At 33.4% G+C, this 21,763-nt stretch overlaps 1 protein-coding gene across 9 annotated transcripts in view; it reads right to left on the bottom strand.

The window, feature by feature from the left end:
* The window catches only part of DIAPH2 (diaphanous related formin 2), a 1,054,294-nt gene that overhangs the window by 737,055 nt on the left and 295,476 nt on the right, over positions 1 to 21,763 (bottom strand). For all 9 annotated transcript variants that reach the window (XM_030305030.1, XM_030305024.1, XM_032592287.1 and 6 more), the window contains 5 exons: positions 19,828 to 19,946; positions 14,637 to 14,701; positions 10,263 to 10,367; positions 6,627 to 6,941; positions 4,923 to 5,037 (listed from right to left, as the gene is read on the bottom strand). In XM_030305030.1, the coding sequence (XP_030160890.1) occupies positions 4,923 to 5,037; positions 6,627 to 6,941; positions 10,263 to 10,367; positions 14,637 to 14,701; positions 19,828 to 19,946 (719 nt within the window). The remainder of the gene's footprint in view (positions 1 to 4,922; positions 5,038 to 6,626; positions 6,942 to 10,262; positions 10,368 to 14,636; positions 14,702 to 19,827; positions 19,947 to 21,763) is intronic.

Genomic DNA, 21,763 nt, shown 5'->3' with positions numbered 1-21,763 from the left:
GGGCATATTCAAAAGAAGCCAGCTGATTCAATGATTAAGAAAAACAATTTAAAATATGATCCTAGAGGAAAAGTGCTTTTACATAAATACATCTTCAAATTCAGTTCCACCATAATTTTGAGGCTATGCCCAATATCTCAAAATGACATTTATATGCATTTGAAATAATTATAACACCTCAATTTTCTGTTATTATTAAAACTAAATTACACTACAGGAATATATTATTGAAGAAGCTAAATTTCGTTAACCTTTTATGTTTATTTATTATATTTCCTCCAAGCAACATTAAAACCAAACAACTTCCACACAATCTTTATTCTTCCTGAAGCCTTTAGAGAACTTTAGAAATTCTAATTAGAATTAGCAGTTATAACCTACATTTCTTATTATTAAGTTTAGTTAATATTAACCTTCATTACTTTAACTCTTATATAGTATCACTCTTAACTGTAATTACCATAGATTTTTAAGGAAAATGATACTATTTCTATATCTTTGATAGGTATGTGGTCCCAAATACCAGCAAACTGAATACTAAACTAGAACCCATATACAAATTCTAACAGTAACATATGTAATATATATTCAAAATTACTAACAGGGTCTTTTGCAGTTGCATCTAATACATACATATTTTTTTTCATTTAACCAGAGAGCATTTTGAGGTATTTTTTGTCATACACCATCATTAATGCTTATAAGAACCTACATATTATAATCATGGGAACACAGGATTTGGGAACTAGAAGACCTTAGAGATTAAGAGTAAGAATTCCTACTGATCAGGATATCATCATGTCTTGCCCAAACTACTGGTGGTTTATTCACAGTCAATGCTCTATCACATATCTGTGAATTCCCATCCTCTAGATGTCTGCCAAAGGTCTGCTCAATAGTCAATTATTAAATTATTGGGTCCCTAAAGCTTAAAAAACAAAACCCCATTTCCTCAGTATAAAGTTCCCTTTACCAGTTTCACCTTCAAGTCCCAACTCAAAAGGCTCTGCTTTCAACAGCTGTACCTAACCCAATACACACCCCACCCTGTATGCACCTCACCCCACCTCCAAACTTTTCTAATAGTGTTCTCTGACTAGAATGTCTCCTTTCCTTCTTTCTCTTTTGAAATTCTACTTAAATATCAAGGCCCAGCTCAAATTATACCACATGTGGGATCTCCATTTGCCCTACTCAAAAGGAACTATATTTCCATCCTGGGCTCCTATTAAAAAAATATCTATGCTAATATGAAATACAACCTGACTAAATGTAGTGTACCTCTCTCTCTCTCCCTCACTAGATGGTAAGTTCCTTGGTGCAGAAAACAAGACCTTATTCATTTCTCTCTCTCCCACTGAATATAGTAACTTGCATATAGTCAGTACTCTATAAACAAAAATTAAATGAAATGAGACATCCATTTTCTCCTAAATTAGAAATAATTTGGTTTATTAATAAAAATTAAAAATTGTTCGTTTTCTCTATAACTCTAAGTAATTCAACTAGAAAATATAATTTGATGGTACTCCCACATATTATTTACACATTTAAATATAATAGGAATTAGAGGTATTGTTTTTAAGTATATTTATTTTATTTTGAGAGAGAGAGTGTGAGCAGGGGAGGGGTAAAGAGACAGGCAGAGAGGATCCCAAGCAGGTTCTGTGCTGTCAGCACAGAGCCTGATGCTGGGCTCAAACTCATAAACTGTGAGATTATGACCTGAGCTGAAATCGAGAGTCAGACACTCAACCGACTAAACCACCCAGGCACCCCAGGAATCAGAGACATTTAAAAATTTCTTTCTATTTAGCAGTCTGAAGCACTTGGAACTCCTAGGTTAAACATTTTCTTAACACAGACTAGTAATGCTTTCAATGTATTTAGGGAGAATGGAGACATGAGCTCTCCATGATTTCCTTGCAACAGGAGAAAATTCTCAGAGGTTTTGGAACACCGGGCCTAAGAGCTTCAGAAATAAGTCTTAGAAACAATGAGTGTGTTTCTCCTTCCGGAATGCAGCTGAGTAGCAAACAAAAGCAAAATGGGAAAGAAAGTGGATCCCTGGAGCTAGGAGAGCCAGAGTAGTGTATTTGGAGTTCACTGGAGCCAGAGCCTCCTGATTTCTTACTGATCCTGCCACCTGTTGGCCAAATTATGAATCAAGGCAGTGCAAGTGACCAGGAATTTCAGCTGTTATAGTAAGATCAATCAATAGTTACTAAGTGTTATGAGAGTATTGTCTCATTAAATTTTATTTTGGCTACATTATTTATGTCTGGAATATGCTACTATGCTTAATTATTCCTTTAAATGTCCCTTCAGAAAATAAATCTTAGTAAAAGTAAGATTACTGAAAGGTACCCCTGACCAGATTTATACTCAAATATTAAAACTTAGGAAAAGTAGAAATAGTAGTATCACACATAAAATTCAGAGAATGAGAGCTAAGAATAATGGGAATGTGGTGTTCTCATCATTGAGGAGATGAGAACTTTTATATAATTTTTATTAGGTTTTAGCAGCTGCAGTAAGAATTGCTTCTATTATAACTGATTGGCTCTACAAAGTCCTGCTCAGAAGGCCAAGAAATTCTCTCACTGAATTAACACCTGTATTAAGTATCAACAACTAAAGGAAAACACAAATACACAGACAGCATCATGTTAAATGAAAGGGAAAGGAAATTAATATTTGTTAAGTGCCTACTATACTAAGTACTGTGCTGGGTGCTTTAAATATATAACCTTACTTAATTCTCACAACACTACTAGATAAACATTAGTCTACTCATTTTATGGATGAGAAAATTCAGTCTCAGAGGTTACAAGTATTATAGCTGGAATGCAAATACTTGTGACTCCATCTCTGGCCTTTTCCACTATACCACACTACCTTTAGAAACTCTCTAATGGATTTTACACTTACCTCTATGTCTCAAATGTCATTTTCTTCATTTGTAAAATAGAGTCTGGGCTTAATCACTTCTAAGGCCCAGAATAACTCTACAATTTCATGACACCTTTGATTCTTCAGGGACTCAATACAAATAGATCAATAAGTAAAAAAGCAACTGCTCAATATAAAATAAGCAAAGAACTAGAGGGAGAAGTTCACAGAAAAGTAAATTAAAAGTGTCTTCAAATGGAAGAAAAGCTTCTCAACTTCACTCTGAATTTGAGAAGTGAAAATGATAACATGGATGATTTACCTCTGAGATGGACAAAATTTGCAGGAAAACAGATACTTATATTTTAGGTGCCACTATAGACATGAAGTCTTTGGAATGCAATTTGGTAATATGTATCAAAATTATAAAAGTACACAGCATTTCATCCAGGGATTTCACTTCTAGAATTTGTCCTACAGATAGACTTATGTGTACAAAGTTACATACAGATTACACGTTCATGACAACATTGCTTGCAATAGCAGAAGAGACCAGAACTAATCTAAATACCCATTATTTAGACTGGTTAAATAAATTAGGATAAGTCCATACCACAGAATTCTATCCAGTATGAAAAACTAACACAGTAGACGAACATAAGCTACTATGGAATAACATCCAAGTATGTAAAGTAAAAACAGCAAGAAGCCAAAAACAAAAATGATAAATACACAAATGCTTCTAGAAGCACAGACTATTTCTACAAGGAATGTGAGAAATTAGTAACATTTTTACATTGTTTTTCTCTGGAGAAAAAGCTGTAAGTCTGGGATAAAGGGATAAGTTTATCATGCATCTTTTTTTTTTTTATTACTATATGGCTACTTTGATATAAGCATTTTACCTTTTTAACTTACAAAAACATTTATAGTAAATAATAGCTCTGGAGTCACTGAAAAACCCTTTAAATGTGAAGGTTACTGTAGCAAATAAGGAAAAGAAGTAATTCCAGGAATTTTTAAAAATGTCAGATTTCTTCTAATTACCTCTGATGTGTGTGTGTGTGTGTGTGTGTGTGTGCGTGTGTGAACTTCAATCTACATGCAACAACAAATACAGCAAAAGCACCTCCAGTGTGCAAGATATAGAAGGGCTGAAAAGGAATAATTATCACCTCTCTCTTTCTCTGTCGCTTTCTTTCTCTTAATCTTCCAAAATTAACATTATAGGAAATGATGTGACAAATCATACAAGTGAATGGTAAAGCTGCCAACTCCAAGTGCATGGGCATATGGAATGTATCAATTTCTTGTTGTGAATACTCATCCAAACTGAAAAAATCCTAACTTTACCTGAACTATCAATTTTGCAATAATTAGTAAACTAATAGTTAAAATACCAATGATTATGAGATTGAGAAGTTATCTATATAGTAACAAAATTATGTGTGAAACTCACAAGAGGATAAAGATCTAATAATAAAGCACTCCATTATCAAATCAGTAAAATATACTCAGTAGGTACCAGATTTTGAAAATACAGATTGCAGAAAATACACTGGTAGGAAAAAACTATAAAACTTCCTAAGAAAACAAATTGATAAGTAATACAAGTGTAAGAGGAAAGACTATTTATGCACTATGGCACCAATCTTATACCAATTTCATGAAAACTTCTGTTCCATTAGCATTCTGTTACATTATTTTCTCTTACATGGTGAATTGACAACTTTATCTCCTCTGCTTCTCAGTAGAAATGACTGTATTATAATAGAGGGATATAACTTACATATTAAACAAAAAAAATAAACCAATATTTTCAGATGGATAACATTTATGCAAATTAAGTTTAAAAGGAAAAGCAGCTATTCTTCTTTAGTTACTTGGTAAAATCTACTTAATAAGTTAATCTATTTATGTTTGTCCAGTGTGGAAAAATTATACATGTATACATTACTAGAAATTTTTTGCAAAGCACTGAATTCAATATATCAGAATAAGAAATTTGTACTTTAAAAAATAAAATGTACCTTTTATCTGGGTAGCAAAGTTCAGTGCCAATTTTGCAAAGAGATCTGGATTTTCAAACTTGTCCTCCTTAACTTTTAACCAGAAACAGTTCTCAGATAATTCTTTGGGCTCAATCTGAAACAAAAATAACAAAGATAAGTTTCTAAATTATTACTTCATTTTTAATTTTTCAAAGAATTCAATTTCACCAAGGTTCCTTTATTCATCTATCTACTGAATCAATTTTAGGATCCATTAAAATAACACTTTTTAAGTAAATATTCATTGGGAAAGTCACAGAATTCTTTGGGTGTACAGAAAAATACACAATAGCAATAAGGCATATAGAAAATTACATTAAAAAAAATCTTCTACTGGAAAGCACCTAAAAAATAATTTAGTAAATCCCTACCCTAACTCACATACATTTTGTTCTGCTCTTGGATTTTTAAAAATGAGGAAACTAAAATTCAGAAAAGTGAAAAAATTTCCATGTTTACTGGCCAGGATGAAGGTAATAATTATAATAGATGACATCCTCCATACCTCCTATAATGTGTCAGGTACTGTTTTAAGTGAATTGCATATATTACCTAATCTAATTCTTGCAATAATCCTTTGAAGCAGGACCTACTATTATCTGTATGTTAAAGATGAGTAAACTGAGCCCCAGAAAGTTTAAGTGGCTGCCCAAACTAGTAGATGGCAAAGATGGGAATTAAACCCAGGCAGTGTTGTTCCAGAGAATTTTGCTCTTAACCAGTGAACTGCAATTCAAAATTAGGACTGTACATGTTCCAGTACAGCATGATACTCTTTGATATGTAAGTACCATCACACTGCATGCTCAAATGCTAACTGAACATATCACTTCATTTACACACAGAGATAACTGGGCCAACAGCATCTGGATGCTATAGTTTGGTGGATTGTACCTAACAAAAGAATAACTATATTCCAAAAACATGTGTCCCTCATTTACTCTTATGAGAAAGTAAAAGTATATTCTTAACCTTAAAAAAGTGGTTTAAGCATGATTCTGGTCAAATCAATTACTAGGTAGATAATGTCAGATTTCTCTCTAAGGATGTTCTTGGATAAGTCATTTCCCCAAATGACTAATTGTATTTTCATTAGAAGACTAGTTCCTAGTAAACAGGGACAGTGTCAATCTTGATAATAAGCCTTTCAAAAGACATATTCTTATAATAATAAAGCAACATAACATTCAAAAGACAAAAAGAACTTTCATATATCAAAAAATAGTTACGTCACTAATGAATACTGTCACCTATTCCATACCACCTAAATATTTAAAACTAAAAAAAACCCTTTCTCTAAGAACTAAAATAACTAAGATAAAAGGGCTCAATAATAATGGAGATTATATTTGAGAATGTTATAGTACTTAAAGTTAACAACAGTATTAAGAATCGAAATTACATTTCATTTAGTGATAGATTTCATATATTATTCTCTAGCACCATTTTAACTTTGGTTTTCCTTTTGCCTTCTACATAAATTTCAAATTATCTGTGGAATTTCCAATTCTCTGGGTACTAAACTGAAGGATACACATAAGATGGTGAACTCACAAAAGGAAAGCAAGTCAATAGTAATGTTCTCAAGCATTATACAGTTCTCACAGGCAGCAATACTTATTCACATATTAACAATCAACTATGAATGGACAAAGCCAAAAACTACTCCAGTTGTAGCATTACCTTTGACCAATTGATTCTCTTCATGGGTACCTCAGGTTTATATATTTTTTTCTGCTTCATCCCATAAGGCAGATCCAGTGGTGCTCCTGGAGGAGGAGGAATGCCTGGGGAAAATGGTGGAACAGGTGCCCCAAACAAAGGTGGTGGTGGTGGTGGTGGTGGTATACCAGTCATTCCAGGTAAAGGAGGTGGAGGAGGAGGGAGAGCTCCTCCAGGCAGAGGTGGTGCTGGTGGAGGTGGTGGTGGTGGGGATAACCCACCACCTGGCCCTGGAGGAGGGCCTCGAATTCCTGATGAACCTGAGAATCCATGTCCCTGAAATATATATAATACAATGTTTAAATGCTTACAGTAAAATATAACAACAAAGAAAACTTATCAGTACACATTGTTGGTTTAAAATTATATAAACTTTAATTTAGTAATATCTAAGGGATTAACGGTGACTGAAAAAGACTCCCATAGATTTTTGGTAAGTATTATAAACTCTGGACAATGACTACTTCTGCTAATGCACTATAAAAGTTGGCTTCCTTAAAGATTTTGTGAAGCACTCCTCCAAAAAACTGAAAATTATCTTTCATTATAAATATATTCAAAGAAGTACTGTAAATGGCTTGAGCCTATGAGACTAGTTGGTTTGAATATGGATAATTAATTCAATCATAGATTGGATTCCCTTGGAGCCAATTAGCTTTACACAGAGTCTGTCTCATAGTACCAGTAACTTAGCAGTCTTCTAATGCCAATAATTAATACTAACATCCATTTGCATGGTAATATATGTTTATCAATTTTTTTACATCTATTATTTCTTTTCATTGTTATTATAAGCTTGTAATGTAAGTAGGGCATTTTTATCTCTACTTTATCTCACTGCTTATAGATAAGAAAACTGTAACTACAAAAAGGTTAAATGATTAACCAAAGGTCACAGAGTCTGAAATGTGGTTAAGATTTGACTCTGGTTCTTCTTATACTCAATGCGGTCCTCTTTCCACTACAGCAGACTACCTCCTCATAAATGGGAGTCATTTGCCATGAAAGGAATTAATTCATACAGATTGAATTATGAGGAGAATATAACTTACTTCTACCACCAGAAAGTAATTGAAACTCATTCTCTAATGATAATGGATAAAAGATGAAGAATATCTCATTCCAAATTGTCTACTTTTTAAATTACCTGTACCTGTTTCTTTAAGCCAGCACTGGTCACAAAGGTTCACTTCCAAAATAAATTAATATGAAAGTGAAGGTGTTTATTATAAACATTCTCAAGAAAATCCTACCAATGAACAGACATATTTGGATTCAAGATATGACATCAGGTTAACTTAATGAAAAATTTAAAATTAATAAAATTGCTTGGCATAGTGTTATTTTTATTTGGAAGAAAGTCTTCTTATCTTTATTAATATGAATTTCCAAGTTGGACTACTTAATTGTACTAACTAAACTTAGAAATGCCTTTACAAAATAGACAAATTGAAGCATATTTTTGGAGCAATCAATTTAAAGGACTGACTTATTTATAAGAATATTAAAAATTTATCATAGAATCATGGAAATGTTTCTCATAATATTTAATATGCATTGTCCAAATATTTTATTCATATATATGATGTTTATGTGTGTACAATACACATACAAACAAAGTGTTTGTACACTTAACAAATGACAATCTTCCTCTGGAAATTAGTAAGAATTGAGATAGGATTAAAATATGCAAAATTATTTTCACTTTACTTTTAACACAGCAAAATTTTAGAAAACAGTCTGATTTTTATAGTCTTGATTGAGAGCAGAGAAATTATGGAGAAAGTAAAAATATTTTTTCTGAAAAGTTTAGGAAATTAGTAATTTACTCTAAATTTTATATATAAATGGATTTATTGAATACTTTGAAAGGTAAAATGTCCATCCATTTTTCTATTAAAAGAGCAAAATTATGTTTAACATCAAATTTTGTCTCTATAGATCATATCTAAGATAAGAAACTTGTGCAAACATAAAAATGCTATCCCTTTTAACACAGGATTTTATTCAAGTTAAATGCATGCTTTACAAATTTAATAAAGTATCTCAAATAAATGCCACCAGCCTTTAAAAATCAAATCATATCAGCCTTTCTCCTCCCTCCCATGAACAATTAGGAATGGAACAATTAAATTAGGCTACAATAGAGTATTGAGAATTGAATATAGCCAATGAATAATTTAGTATTTGGCACAATTTTGAGTACACTATAAAGAACTGTGTGACTCTGCACTTTTACAGATCAGTTAATTTAATAATAAATAAGCAAATACTAAATAGTAAGGCCCTGTGCTAGGGTGACATTGGGCAATGTCACCATCTGGGAGGGAAAAAAAAAAGAAACTGAGTTCTCAGAGATGTGAAAAGGGTAGTAAGATGACACAAGAAAAGAGAAAGATTGAATGAAAGAAAATTATAAAATAGATAAGTGAAACAGACTTATTTCACCAGAGTTCCTTGGTGACTTTTGAAGTCATTTCTTAGTAGACTGATGGATACATATCTAGTCAAACAACAAGTATCTACTGAGCATCCACTATGTTAAGAGGTGTTAAAAAGAAAACCACCGGCCCCAAATGACGTCAGTTAGGCTGAGTCACCAAACTGGAGCTTAATACATAATCTAACTGCAGTTTCAACATCTCCAAGAAATATAGTCTTAAAAGGTAAGTAAGGAATTTTTCCATCAGCAGCCAATGAGTCTGCCATGTAAATCCTCTACATCCCCTAAATGAAGAAGAGGTAATCTGCATAACACTTCTTGCTTTTTCCCCTAAGGGAAAGTGTCAAGGCCTAGAATAATTCTTTCCTTTCCCTAAAAACTTTATTGTCCCACCCTCTTTCCATAAAAACCTTTCATTTTCTACAACTCCTTGGAGTTTCCCTCTGCTTACTAAATGGAATGCTGCCAAATTCACAAATTGTTTAATAAAGCCAATTAGACCTTCAAAATTTACATAGTTTAATTTTATTTTGTAAGAAGGTAATCTTCAATTTCTTTCTCAAACATGGTTTTCATTAATTGGATTTATAGGCTAAAGTATACAGTAAAGACAAAAAAGGAAATGCATACATAGGAAAATGACATTTTTCTCACCAACATTATTAATTTCCATTTCTTAATATGCATTTAAAACATAAAAACTATTGAGAGTTCTTAAAATAATAAAAATAAATAAAAAGTACTGAGAGGACTTAATCAGTTCTATAGTTTAGACACCATAATTAAGATTTTGAGTGTATATGGGTGCTTTTCATCATAGGGGATATAGGTGGAAATGTAAATTTCCTAGGTTTTGAAATTATGCATCCGATTTTTCAAATCATCATGAAAATTCTGTCTCCAAAACAGTCTTGCTTATGTAATATATTCCATTAAAAATATTCAGGGAAGCTTAAGCAACCAGTGTCTCATTTTTATCCAAACAGTAAAATGATTTATTTTCCAGGAAAATCAAACCTGTAGTTATTTCAATGAAAATGAGAAACTGCCAAAAAGTCTGTTTGTGGTCACATTTTTCCTTCCATCTAACAAGATAATTTTCTACCATTGGACTCATTATGACATGAAATAACGTCTATATCTTGTTTCATTACCTGGGTTCGAAGTTGCTGGATTTCTGTTTCAAGCTCTTTAATTTTTTCTTCTCTTTTTTGAAGTTCAGCTTGAGCTTCCTGTCGAGCTGTGAATTCTTCATCAAACTGCAATGATCACCACCATAAATGTACAATTAATAACATGGTTTTGAAGAAGTTTTAAACAATGTTATGTATTAAATAAGCGGAATGTGTTTTGCTTCATTGAACTCCCAATTCATTCAGAAAATCAAAGCTCTAGATTATTTTCATGACAATTAAGCACACCCCTGTGGGGATGGAATATTGCTTATGGTATTAGTGAAAAAGAAATGTGGTCTGAAAACCAAGGTAAACAAACCTACTTTCACTTCAAAAAAAAAAAATACAGAACAAAATTTTAAAAGGGTGGACTGAGAAGTCTCTCTTCATATATAATGAACATTTATATTGTTTTGTTATTGAAAATTAGGTTTTAGAATTAATAATTTCATTTAATGTTTCATCCCATACCTTTAAGTTCATTGAATTGGAAAATGAAATCTAAAAAATTAGCCATCAAGCAGTTCAACTCCTTAACTGTATTTAAGCTTGAAAAGAGACTGTACTTTTAGAATGCTCAAATTATTGTACATTAATACAAATGAGAATATTTCTATTACAATCTTAATTGTCTAGCATCCAAAAAATGGTGTTCCACAAAATGTGAGAGAAAAATGGCATTCTCCTTAGGATGGTTAACCAAAACATTTGCATAAAATGTTGTAAGAGAGAAAGTGAAAGGTTAAATTATGGTGTGCTGTGTGGAGGAGCTAAAATGGAGGAATAGTACCAGGACCCTATGCTTGCCTCATCTCTCAAAACATTTAGATAAACATTAAATCATTCTGAACACCCATGAAATCAATCTGAGAACTGAAAGACCAAACTGCACAACCAAAGGAAGACATAAGCCAAATAGTGGAAGGTAGTAGGTGTGGAGATCTGATCTGGGGGCAAAAATAATTGTGGGTGCTGCAATGGGGAGGAAGCCCTGATCACAGAGGGAGTGGGGGGAGAGAGAGAGAGAGGGAAGGGAAGGGAAGGGAAGGGAAGGGAAGGGAAGGGAAGGGAAAGGGGAATTTTCTTACTCTATTGGTGGGAATGTAAATTGGTATAGCCACTCTGGAAAAAGTATGCAGGTTCCTTCAAAATTTAAAAATGGAACAACCCTATGACCTAGCAATTGCACTACAAAGTATTTACCCAAAGGATACAAAAATACTCATTCAAATGGGCACATGCACCCCAATGTTAATAGCAGTTTTAGCAACTATAGCTGAATTATGGAAAGAGCCCAAGTGTCCTTGGACTAATGAATAGACAAAGAAGATGTGGTGTATATTTGGGTATGTATACATATATGTGGTATGTGTGTATATATATGGGCGCGCACACACACACACACACACACACACACACACACACAATGGAATATTACTTAGCCATAAAAAATAATGAAATCTTGCCATTTGCAATGACCTGGATGGAGCTAGAGTGTATTATGCTAAGCCAAAAAAGTCAGAGAAAGACAAATACTATATGATTTACCCATATGTGGAATTTAAGAAACAAAAGATGAACACAGGGGAAATTAAAAAAGAGAGAAGGAGGCAAACCTTAAGAGAGACCCTTAACCATACAGAACAAACTGAGGGTTGTTGGAGGGGAGGTAGGCAGGGCGATGGGCTAAATAAGTGATGGGTATTAAGGAGGGCAGTTGTTGTGATGAGAACTGAGTGTTATATGGAAGTAATGAATCACTAAATTCTACTCCTGAAACTAATATTACAATACATGTTAACTAATTAGAAGTTAAGTAGGAAGTTGAAACATATATACATACATGCATAATTATAGTGTGCTAAGCAGGAGAGACCATCTAAATGATGAATATCCATTTACTACATTTAGCCCAGCCCTTACCTCAGTCAGGGCTCCAAGCAGAACCAAACAAGCCTGTATACATAAATACTGGTATGTCCATCTATAAAACATTTGCCCTTTATTATCAGCATCACTTTAAATCACTTTAGAAGTCTATACTTTATTACAATTATATTATTTCTGTTCCTAAAATTGATATATCTTACTGTCTAGAATTGTCTTTAGAGTTTGTGAAACAATAAAAATTATATTCACTGTTAATAAATATTCACCTTCATAGATTTGACCTTTGGAAATTAAAGAATGTCAAACAGATCCAAGTCTGAAGAAAGAGTGTGTAAACAAATTGGATAACAATAGTGTTTGGGTCAAACATGAAACACTAGTTCTTTTATTCATTACTACTCGAGTTTCTGGAAAATGTTCCATAGAGGTTAGTCCAAATTTTTCTAATATTTAAAAATTTCAAACTCACCCCTGATCCCTCACAGTCAGTAAATGACCATGTTTCCCACTTCACTGAAAAGATGGAGGTTTTTCAACTTCACTACCATTCATGTTAAGATTTATCTCATTCTGGGGTACCTGACTTCGGCTCAAGTCATAATCTTGTGGTTGGTGGGTTCAAGTCCCATATTGAGCTCACTGCTGTCAGAGTGGAGCCTGCTTTGGATCCTCTGCCCCCTTCTCTCTGCCCATACCCTACTCACTCTCTCTCTCAAAAATAAATAAACATTTGTTTAAAAAATTATCTCATTCTATACTTCTACCCACTCTCCCAAAGTTAGCTTCATCTGTGTGTTTTTTTTAAGCATGATGCAAACTATACCATTTTCCTTTATAAATGGTTTGTTAGTACATTTGAAAAGAGACACACAATGCTTATAATTTAAAGTGATCTTAATCTGTAAACCCATAGAATAGGAATCACAGAAATCTGAGATATGCAAGTTGGAAGACTTCTTACATGGCCACTAATCTTATCCTCTTCTATAAATGATGAAGGAATTAAGTTCCAAAGAGAGTAAGTAGCTTACTTAAAGTCATAGCTAATTATTGGAAAAGCTAAGATCAGATCTTACAACTATTTCTTCTCATTCTACACCCCCACTTTTTTTTTTTTTACTACTTTATACAGCCTCTTAAAATCACCCGGAATAAGAAAAGGCATGCAAGATAACCACTGGAAGACCATACATGTTTTCATTCTAAATGATGGTGATGAGAATAAAGCACTAAACACTGAAACATCTTTTTTATTATTTCAGAACTCCATTTCCCTTTATATATACTTACAGAAAATTTTACCAGATAGATCATCATAATTTTCTAGTCTTGTGTCATCTAATCAAAGTGCCAGCAAAAAATTAAGAAGATTCTAAGATTTTCAAAGAGAATTTTAAATGTGCTACTTAAAACAAGAACATTACAAATATAAATGTCTATTAAAAATTGTTCATTTTCTTCCACCAATAAAATGACAACTTTGCACAAACATTTTATGCCCAAACTCTGAAAATCCATTCCAGTAACCAAAAGAGCAAAGACATTTCTTCAGATGCCCTGAAGTAACTTCAGTAATATTCTATAATTTCTAGAGTGATAGCAAAAGTGATTATCTAATCTCCAAGGTAAGTCATAACTTTGAAGAGACAGCAATATGTAAGCACTTTATCTTGCTGTCAGAAGGCTGAAAACTAGAGTTTTTAGACCTATGTTTCAATCCTTCCCCCTGACACCAACAGGAGAGAAATACTGTACTAATGCATCCTAGGGTCTAGAACAACAACAACAACAACAAAATGCAACTTTTGGTAGAAACTAGTAAAACTGTAGTCATGCTTTCATGAAACAAGGAAAAGACAATCTGAAATATAAATAAAATTAATATAGTCATAAAACTTATATTTATATAATTCATTAACATACAAAGAAAGGAGCCATCAAATTCCACCAAACCTATATGAAGTAACAGAATCACTTAAAACTGGTAATTATAAAACTCCAAGAGGACAAGTCAAAGCATAGAGACAGAGAGAGAAAAAACCCTGTGTAATTCTGTTGCTATTTAATAGCACTGTCATTAAAGATCATAACAGATTGGACTAGCTAAACAATTCACAGTTCTCCAAGGGAGCTACCTATCGTAAAGGAGAATTGCAAGAAAGCGATGTGGGCAATGCATTTTGGTTGACTGCTTCAAACTATATCCTTCCAATAAACTAATTTTATTTCATTTATCAGTCTGGTAGAATACACCTAGTGTTTTTCTTCCATAATGAATTAAAGGTGATGAGGAGGCAACAGTAACAAACAGCCTTATCTTATCAGGAATGAAACCAATATTTTATGGTTATGTTTTAACCAAAAACATGCAGTACTACATAATGGAAAAAACATTTTTAAGTCTTCACATAAATAAATATAAAATATTTACTACGAATAAATTGTTAACAATTATGGCTTTACCTTCTTTGAAAATTCTGCTGCTTTCTGTTCACTTTCTTCAACTTTTGCCTTGTTCACACAAGAATCTATTAAGATTCACAAAAAAATATTAGAAATTATTGCATCAGATCTCTAGGTAAAAGATGGATACCAGCCTATAATTCTACCATGTAGACAATCATATTTTATATCAATTGCTATTGAAGGTAAATTGACCTACACTACACATAAAATATAAGCTACCACATTTTTTTGCATACTAACTGAATTCAATGATAGTATTGATGAATCACAATGCCAAGCATCCAAGAATGTATTTGACAAAATCATCATCATTTTAGAGATATTCAATTATTTCCTAACTTTTACAATAATATAATTCTTTACTTTTTTTGCAGTTTACTATGGGTGGAGAGAAGACAAAGAATCTATTTTTAAAACTATTCGGGGCGCCTGGGTGGCTCAGTCGGTTAAGCATCTGACTTTGGCCCAGCTCATGATCCTGAGCTTCATGGGTTCAAGCCCCATGTCGGTCTCTGTGCTGACACCTTGAAACCTGGAGTCTGCTTCAGATTCTATGTCTCACTCTCTTTCTGCCCCTCCCCTGCTTGCACTCTGTCTCTATCCCCAAAATAAATAAACATTTTTAAAAAATTAAGACTATTAAGACTCTGGGGCGCCTGGGTGGCTCAGTCCCTTAAGTGTCCAACTTTGTCTCAGGTCATGACGTCAGCTGTGCTGACAGCTCAGAGCCTGGAGCCTGCTTCAGATTCTGTGTCTCCCTCCCTCTCTGCCCCTCCACTACTCATACTCGCTCTCTCTCTCAAAAATAAATAAAAATATTTAAAAAATAATTAAAAAAGACTATTAAGATTCAAAATTGCCTTTATATATTTTTATCTTTTAATGTTCATTTACTTTGAGAGAAAGTATGGGAGGGGCAGAGAGAGAGGGAAAGAAAGAATGCCAAGCAGATTCTGAACTGGGAGTGCAGAACTTGACACGGGGCTCAAACTCATGACACTGTGAGATCATGACCTAAGCCGAGATGAAGAGTTGGACATTTAACGTATTGAGCCACCCAGGTGCCCCTCAAAATGTCCTTTAAAGTAAGGCTAGAAGGGAGGACACTATAGCACTCATTAATTCAGGTTTTCTACAGAAAGATTTCACTTAACTGACTTCTGATCTGCAGCAAAATGTATTATGTAAATAAGGAAACAAACATTAAATTCCTCAGATCTAATCAAATATTCCAGAATATAAATAACTGAAGAACATCTTTTTGGAAATATTCTCATCATTACATATATAAGTGTACTCTGTATCTTGCCATTCCACACCTATTTACCTAAAAGAAATGAAAACATGTCTATTCCCATATATATATAAATGTTCATAGAAGCTTTACTTATACTAGCCAACCCAAATGTCCATCAATAATTAAATGTATACACAAATTGCAGTATATCCATATACTGGAATATTACTCAGTTGTAAAAAGGAATGAACAATTGATACATGCAATATAACAACATGAATGAATCTCAAAATAATTATGCTACATGAAAGAAGCCAGACAAAAAGACAGTACATGCAATATGTTTCTAGTTACATAAAATTAAAAAAAAAAACAAAGTCTATAGTAAGAAAAAACATATTAGTTATTCTCTCAGGATGGGGAGAGGTAGGGAGGCATGGGAAGGAGAGATAACAGAGAACATAGAAACAGAGATGTTTATTATCTTGATTGTGATGATGGTTTTAAGTATACAAATATCAAAATTTATCAAATTATGTACTTAATAATAGATAGCTTTTCACACGTCAAGTACACCTCAATAAAGTTTTTTTTTTAAAGAACTGTGTATAAAGAACTAAGTTGGAAATTGGTAAATGATCAGAAAAAGAGGGGGTTGATCTGTGCTGTGCTTTCACTGGTTAGTAATGATCTTGATTTAAATTTCAATTGGAAGACATTAAGAGTTCTGGGCAAGAATTTGATTGAATTTATGAAAAATACTAGACTTACAGAATTGTGAAGGGACTCTATATTCCAAGTCCAGGTGACTTTAAAATAGAGATCCATAAATTTCCTAGAAGTTCTTGAAGCACCTGCTAATTTTTACATTTATGCACGTGTATGTGTATGTAGTGGTGGTGGTTCTAATGAAAGTTCCAAAGTATTCATCAGAAAAAGTCCTCTAACCATAAAATATTAAGAACCATGCAGATATTTGACTTATCTGAATTTACAGTGGATAAAACTGAAGCCTAGAAAAGTTAAATGGTTTGTTCACAATCAGAAGGATGACACATGGATGAGGTAATAATGGGTTTCTGAAGTTCTATCCTCTTTCGTTTGCTGCCTTTACCTCCCCCATCCCAATGCTAACAGTACACAACTGTAAGTACCTGGCACACAGTACACAAAAAAACAAATGTCTATTGAACACTGAAAGACTTAGCCAAAATCAAGAATACAGTATGTGTGCCAAGCATGGTCCATAATAGGTTATAAGGAAATACAAATATTTGGAAATATTGCCTTATAACTCTCTCAACAAAATATGAAATAAACTACTGAGTTTATCAAGCTCATTATCAAATATGCAGTGAGGCCAGCATTCACATTAATTCTCAGGGAAGGTAAATTGGTGCCCACTTTCTCTAAAGCATATGGCCTTTCAAAGTTCATACCCTCAATTACAGGAATCAATTGTAAGGAAATGACAAGAAAAAGGCAAAATTTATACAAAGAATGTGCATAGCAGATTCATTTATTAATATGAAAACCTGAAAACAATCTAGAGGTACAGTAAGAAAGGACTGGTCAAGATGATCATGATACTCCATAAGATGGAATATTATACATATATTCAAAGTAAGATTTTGAAGGTTAACATGGAAAAATTCTCATAATATGATGCTCCATGAAAAATCAGCAGATAGATAGATAGATTAAAAAAAGAGAGATATAAGAAAATGTACTTAGCTGAAAAGCAAGTAATGGTGGTGGAATGTACTGAGCTGAAAAGTGAGATCAGTGGTTCATTCTATCACTTACATAAACCTTTAGATTGCCTAGAATAAATGAGCACTGGTTTTAAAATCAGAAAATAAGGGGCACCTGGCTGGCTAAGTCAGGAAAGCATGTGACTCTTAATTTCGGGGTTCTAAGTTCAAGCCCCACAGCAGGTGTAGAAACTACTTTAAAAAAATCTTTAGGGATGCCTGGGTGTTTCACTCTGTTAAGCATCCAACTCTTGATTTCAGCTCAGGTCATGATCCTTTAGTTGTGGGATCAAGCCCTGCATTGGGCTCTATGCTGGCATTGCAAAGCCTGCTTGATATTCTCTCTCCCTCTCTCTCTGCCCCTCCCCTGCCTGCTTGCACACTCTTTCTCAAAATAAATAAATTTATGCTAAGTGAAATAATTCAGGCAGGGAAAAACAGATATCATGATTTCATTCATATGTGGAATTTGAGAAACTTAACAGATGAACATAAGAGAAGGGAAGGAAAACTAAGCTAAAAACAGAAAAGGAGGCAAACCATAAGATATACTTAAATACACAGAACAAACTGAGGGTTGATGGGGAGATTGGAGGGTGGAGGGGTGGTTAAATGGGTGATGGGCATTAAGAAGGGCACTTTTCAGAATGAGTACTGGGTGTCATATGCAAGGGATGAATCACTGGGTTCTACTCCTGAAGCCAAGACTACACTGTATGTTAAGTAACTTGAGAAAAAAAAAGAATCAGTATTACCAAAAGCATCACATAGAAGATACTTAATAAGTTTTAAAAAATAAATAAATGAATGATTAAATACATAAAAAATTAAAATTAAAATTAAATGAAACAAAAGCTTTAAAAATTAAAAAATAAAATTACCCATCTAAAAATCAGAAAATACATAATAATTAATAATAAAAAATTCATCTTTGAATATTACTATGAGTCTGCCTTGTGCTGTGGAGTGAAGAATTATAATTGGCATTCCATAGCTGTTGCTTTCTTCCTTTAAAGACAAGACAAATGAGTTCATGTTTTCTTGAAACTTAGCCAATAGTGATTTTGATTAGGTACAAAAACTGTTTAACTATGAGGTCATATAATGTAGCATATTTCACAAGAGATTTCACATCATCCTTCAGAGAGTGTTTCAGAAAATACAGCTAACTAGTAGTCTAGGATGATATAAGTTCATTCCCTTAGCAATCCAATTACATGAGCATGATCACCTCAAATTCTTTTCTAGCTTTAAGGTCTATGAAAATATAAATTGATCTACTTTGACTGAATTAAAAGGTCTTGAGTTATTGAAGTCAGCATTTCTTTTCTTAAACTTGAACACTAATAACATAGCTATATTACTAATTAGACCCTATAATTGCACATTTGATTTCTATAACACCACTGATAAACCAACATAATCAAAGGTCTTTAGAGTCATATTTCTAAAAGTAAAACATTCATCTATAATAATATAATGTTTTTTTTGCGGGGGCACTGACTTTAAACTGAATTCAAGAGCATTAAAAGTTATCGGGGCGCCTGGGTGGTTCGGTCGGTTAAGCGTCTGACTTCTGCTCAGGTCACGATCTCGCGGTCCGTGAGTTCGAGCCCCGCGTCCGGCTCTATGCTGACTGCTCAGAGTCTGGAGCCTGTTTCAGATTCTGTGTCTCCCTCTCTCTCTGCCCCTCCCCTGTTCATGCTCTGTCTCTCTGTCTCAAAAATAAGTAAACGTTAAAAAAAATTAAAAAAAACTTATCAGGGGCGCCTGGGTGGCGCAGTCGGTTAAGCATCCGACTTCAGCCAGGTCACGATCTCGCGGTCCGTGAGTTCGAGCCCCGCGTCAGGCTCTGGGCTGATGGCTCGGAGCCTGGAGCCTGTTTCCGATTCTGTGTCTCCCTCTCTCTCTGCCCCTCCCCCGTTCATGCTCTGTCTCTCTCTGTCCCAAAAATAAATAAAAAACGTTGAAAAAAAATTAAAAAAAAAAAAAACTTATCAAATAGGTTAATATTTTCAATCACACAGGCAGAACCCTCCTGATCATCATAATTAACAATTATAGTGATTGGGTACTCACAGACACAATGACTTACCAGATATTAATGAGGAACTTCAGTGAGAGCACTACCTTCAAAAACTGTTATACAGAAGATAGTAAAACACAATCAAAGGACACTGAAGACAATATTACATACCTATCAGATGTGTGAAATCAATGTCTAATCTTTGCCTATACTTGAAATCTGGGTCCATACCACTGCAGTGCAGCACTATCTGTGAAACACACTCCTCAATTATCTTGTAATACTGTGGCCTGAAAAAGAAAGTATTCTTGAATATCTTTTCTACCTATACAAGTCAATTTTCTTACGAAGTGGTTCAGCATGATAAAAGAATGAGGTATTTTTCTAGCACTGCTAGAAGAAATTATTCTAGACATTACACCCTCTTTGGAGAAATATGCTTAACAATGGTCTGGACATTATAGTAAAAAACCCATCATGATGTAATCAACTGTGAACACGAGTGACTTAATACTTTAGTTTGTAAGGATTCATGGTTGTCATGCTTATCAACCTTATCTACTTACTTAAGTAATTGTTCCTAAAGTTAATGAAAACAAATGACCTGTTAGTCCTACATCCATGGATACAGAAATGATTCCAGGCCTCCACAAGTTCTCAATTTCAATAAGGGATGAGTGTCTTGGCATTGACAAGGTACTGAATTTATCACAACACCTTTACTCAAGATTAGCTATAACAGCTTACAAAACTGGACTGAGCCACAATATTCAAAAGATCTAGTTCTATACATTTTTAAAAGATCCATTTTATAGAAGCATACACACTTAATATGCATGGCCATAGTCTGAATTTGTTCAAAGTGTCAAAGATTTCTAAACATATCCTAATTCTGTGATCTATCAAGGTAATTCTGGTCTTAAAAATGACTACTTGCATACTTCAAAAAATTTTAAAGGCACTTTTTACATTAAAATTTAAGGAAAATTTAGTATTTATCAGTGGATAATAAATTCAACAGAGAAACATCAGAAAGAAATACTATCATAGACAAATTATGATATAAACATGCCTAAGATTAGTATGCTGATAACTAGCCAAGCCACTAAAAGTTTTCAAATGAAGCCAAACAGAGTCTAATTGCTCTTATATTTTTTTGTCATGTGGCTGGTCTCAAGACTCAGAATAAATAGTAATATATGTTACACATCTGAGACTTTTTTCAAGTCATCATCAGTTTTAGGATAAATAATATTAGGTTATAATCAGTCTAGTCAATGACTCTGGGTAAACAAGGAAAACACAACTGCTCTCTTTGAGGCCATGTTAATTATCTGTAAGTATAATAAAAGTGCTTGTCACATTTCTACCTCACATCGATGTTCTCAGGATGAAAAGGATGTCATATTAGAGTAACTTCTAATATATATTCAAAATTACTGGGAAATGGATTGTCTCACAGAAATTATTTCCCCAAGTAACTGTATACCCATAGGCACTGTACCCTTTGAATTGCCACAACTTATTTTAGGCAACAACAATCATTTTAATTACCATCTTTTCTGCTTTAAGAAAACAGTATATAATTCAATATTTTAACCATTTTTTCTATGTCTCTGTACCATCTTGATACCCATAAGTAACTGTACTAGTCTGAACTATAATAGTTCTCCATGTGACTTTAGAACTGTCATCTTTGTTGCAACTATACCTGAATGCATGGTAGCTTGCCTTTACCCTTTAATCAAGCAAATTTTGAGAAATCAGAGAACCTAGGTTGCCAGAATTTCATGCATATTAGAGTATGAAGAACAACTAAGGGTGTCTTGAATAGTTATATATAAGATCATGACCGTCAGCTTATGGATAATTTCAGTCTCTCAGAAACCTTTCTCTAACTTTCTGGTTTTCAGATATATTTGCACTTACTAAACTCTACAGCTTCTAACTTTATTATTATCATAATCATTTATTTTGAAGAATTATAGTAATGGATATAAACCTGAAATACCAGTATTATTTTCTTAGATAAGATCACATCTATTATTAAATAAATATTAGAAAGGAGAAACAACAGAAAAACCTTACTTATTAAAATGTACCAGAA

Source organism: Lynx canadensis, chromosome X, assembly GCF_007474595.2.
Source record: "Lynx canadensis isolate LIC74 chromosome X, mLynCan4.pri.v2, whole genome shotgun sequence".
Classification (NCBI taxonomy): domain Eukaryota; kingdom Metazoa; phylum Chordata; class Mammalia; order Carnivora; family Felidae; genus Lynx; species Lynx canadensis.
The sequence above is the reverse complement of the archived record's forward strand: the minus strand, read 5'-3'. Positions and strand labels throughout refer to the sequence as shown.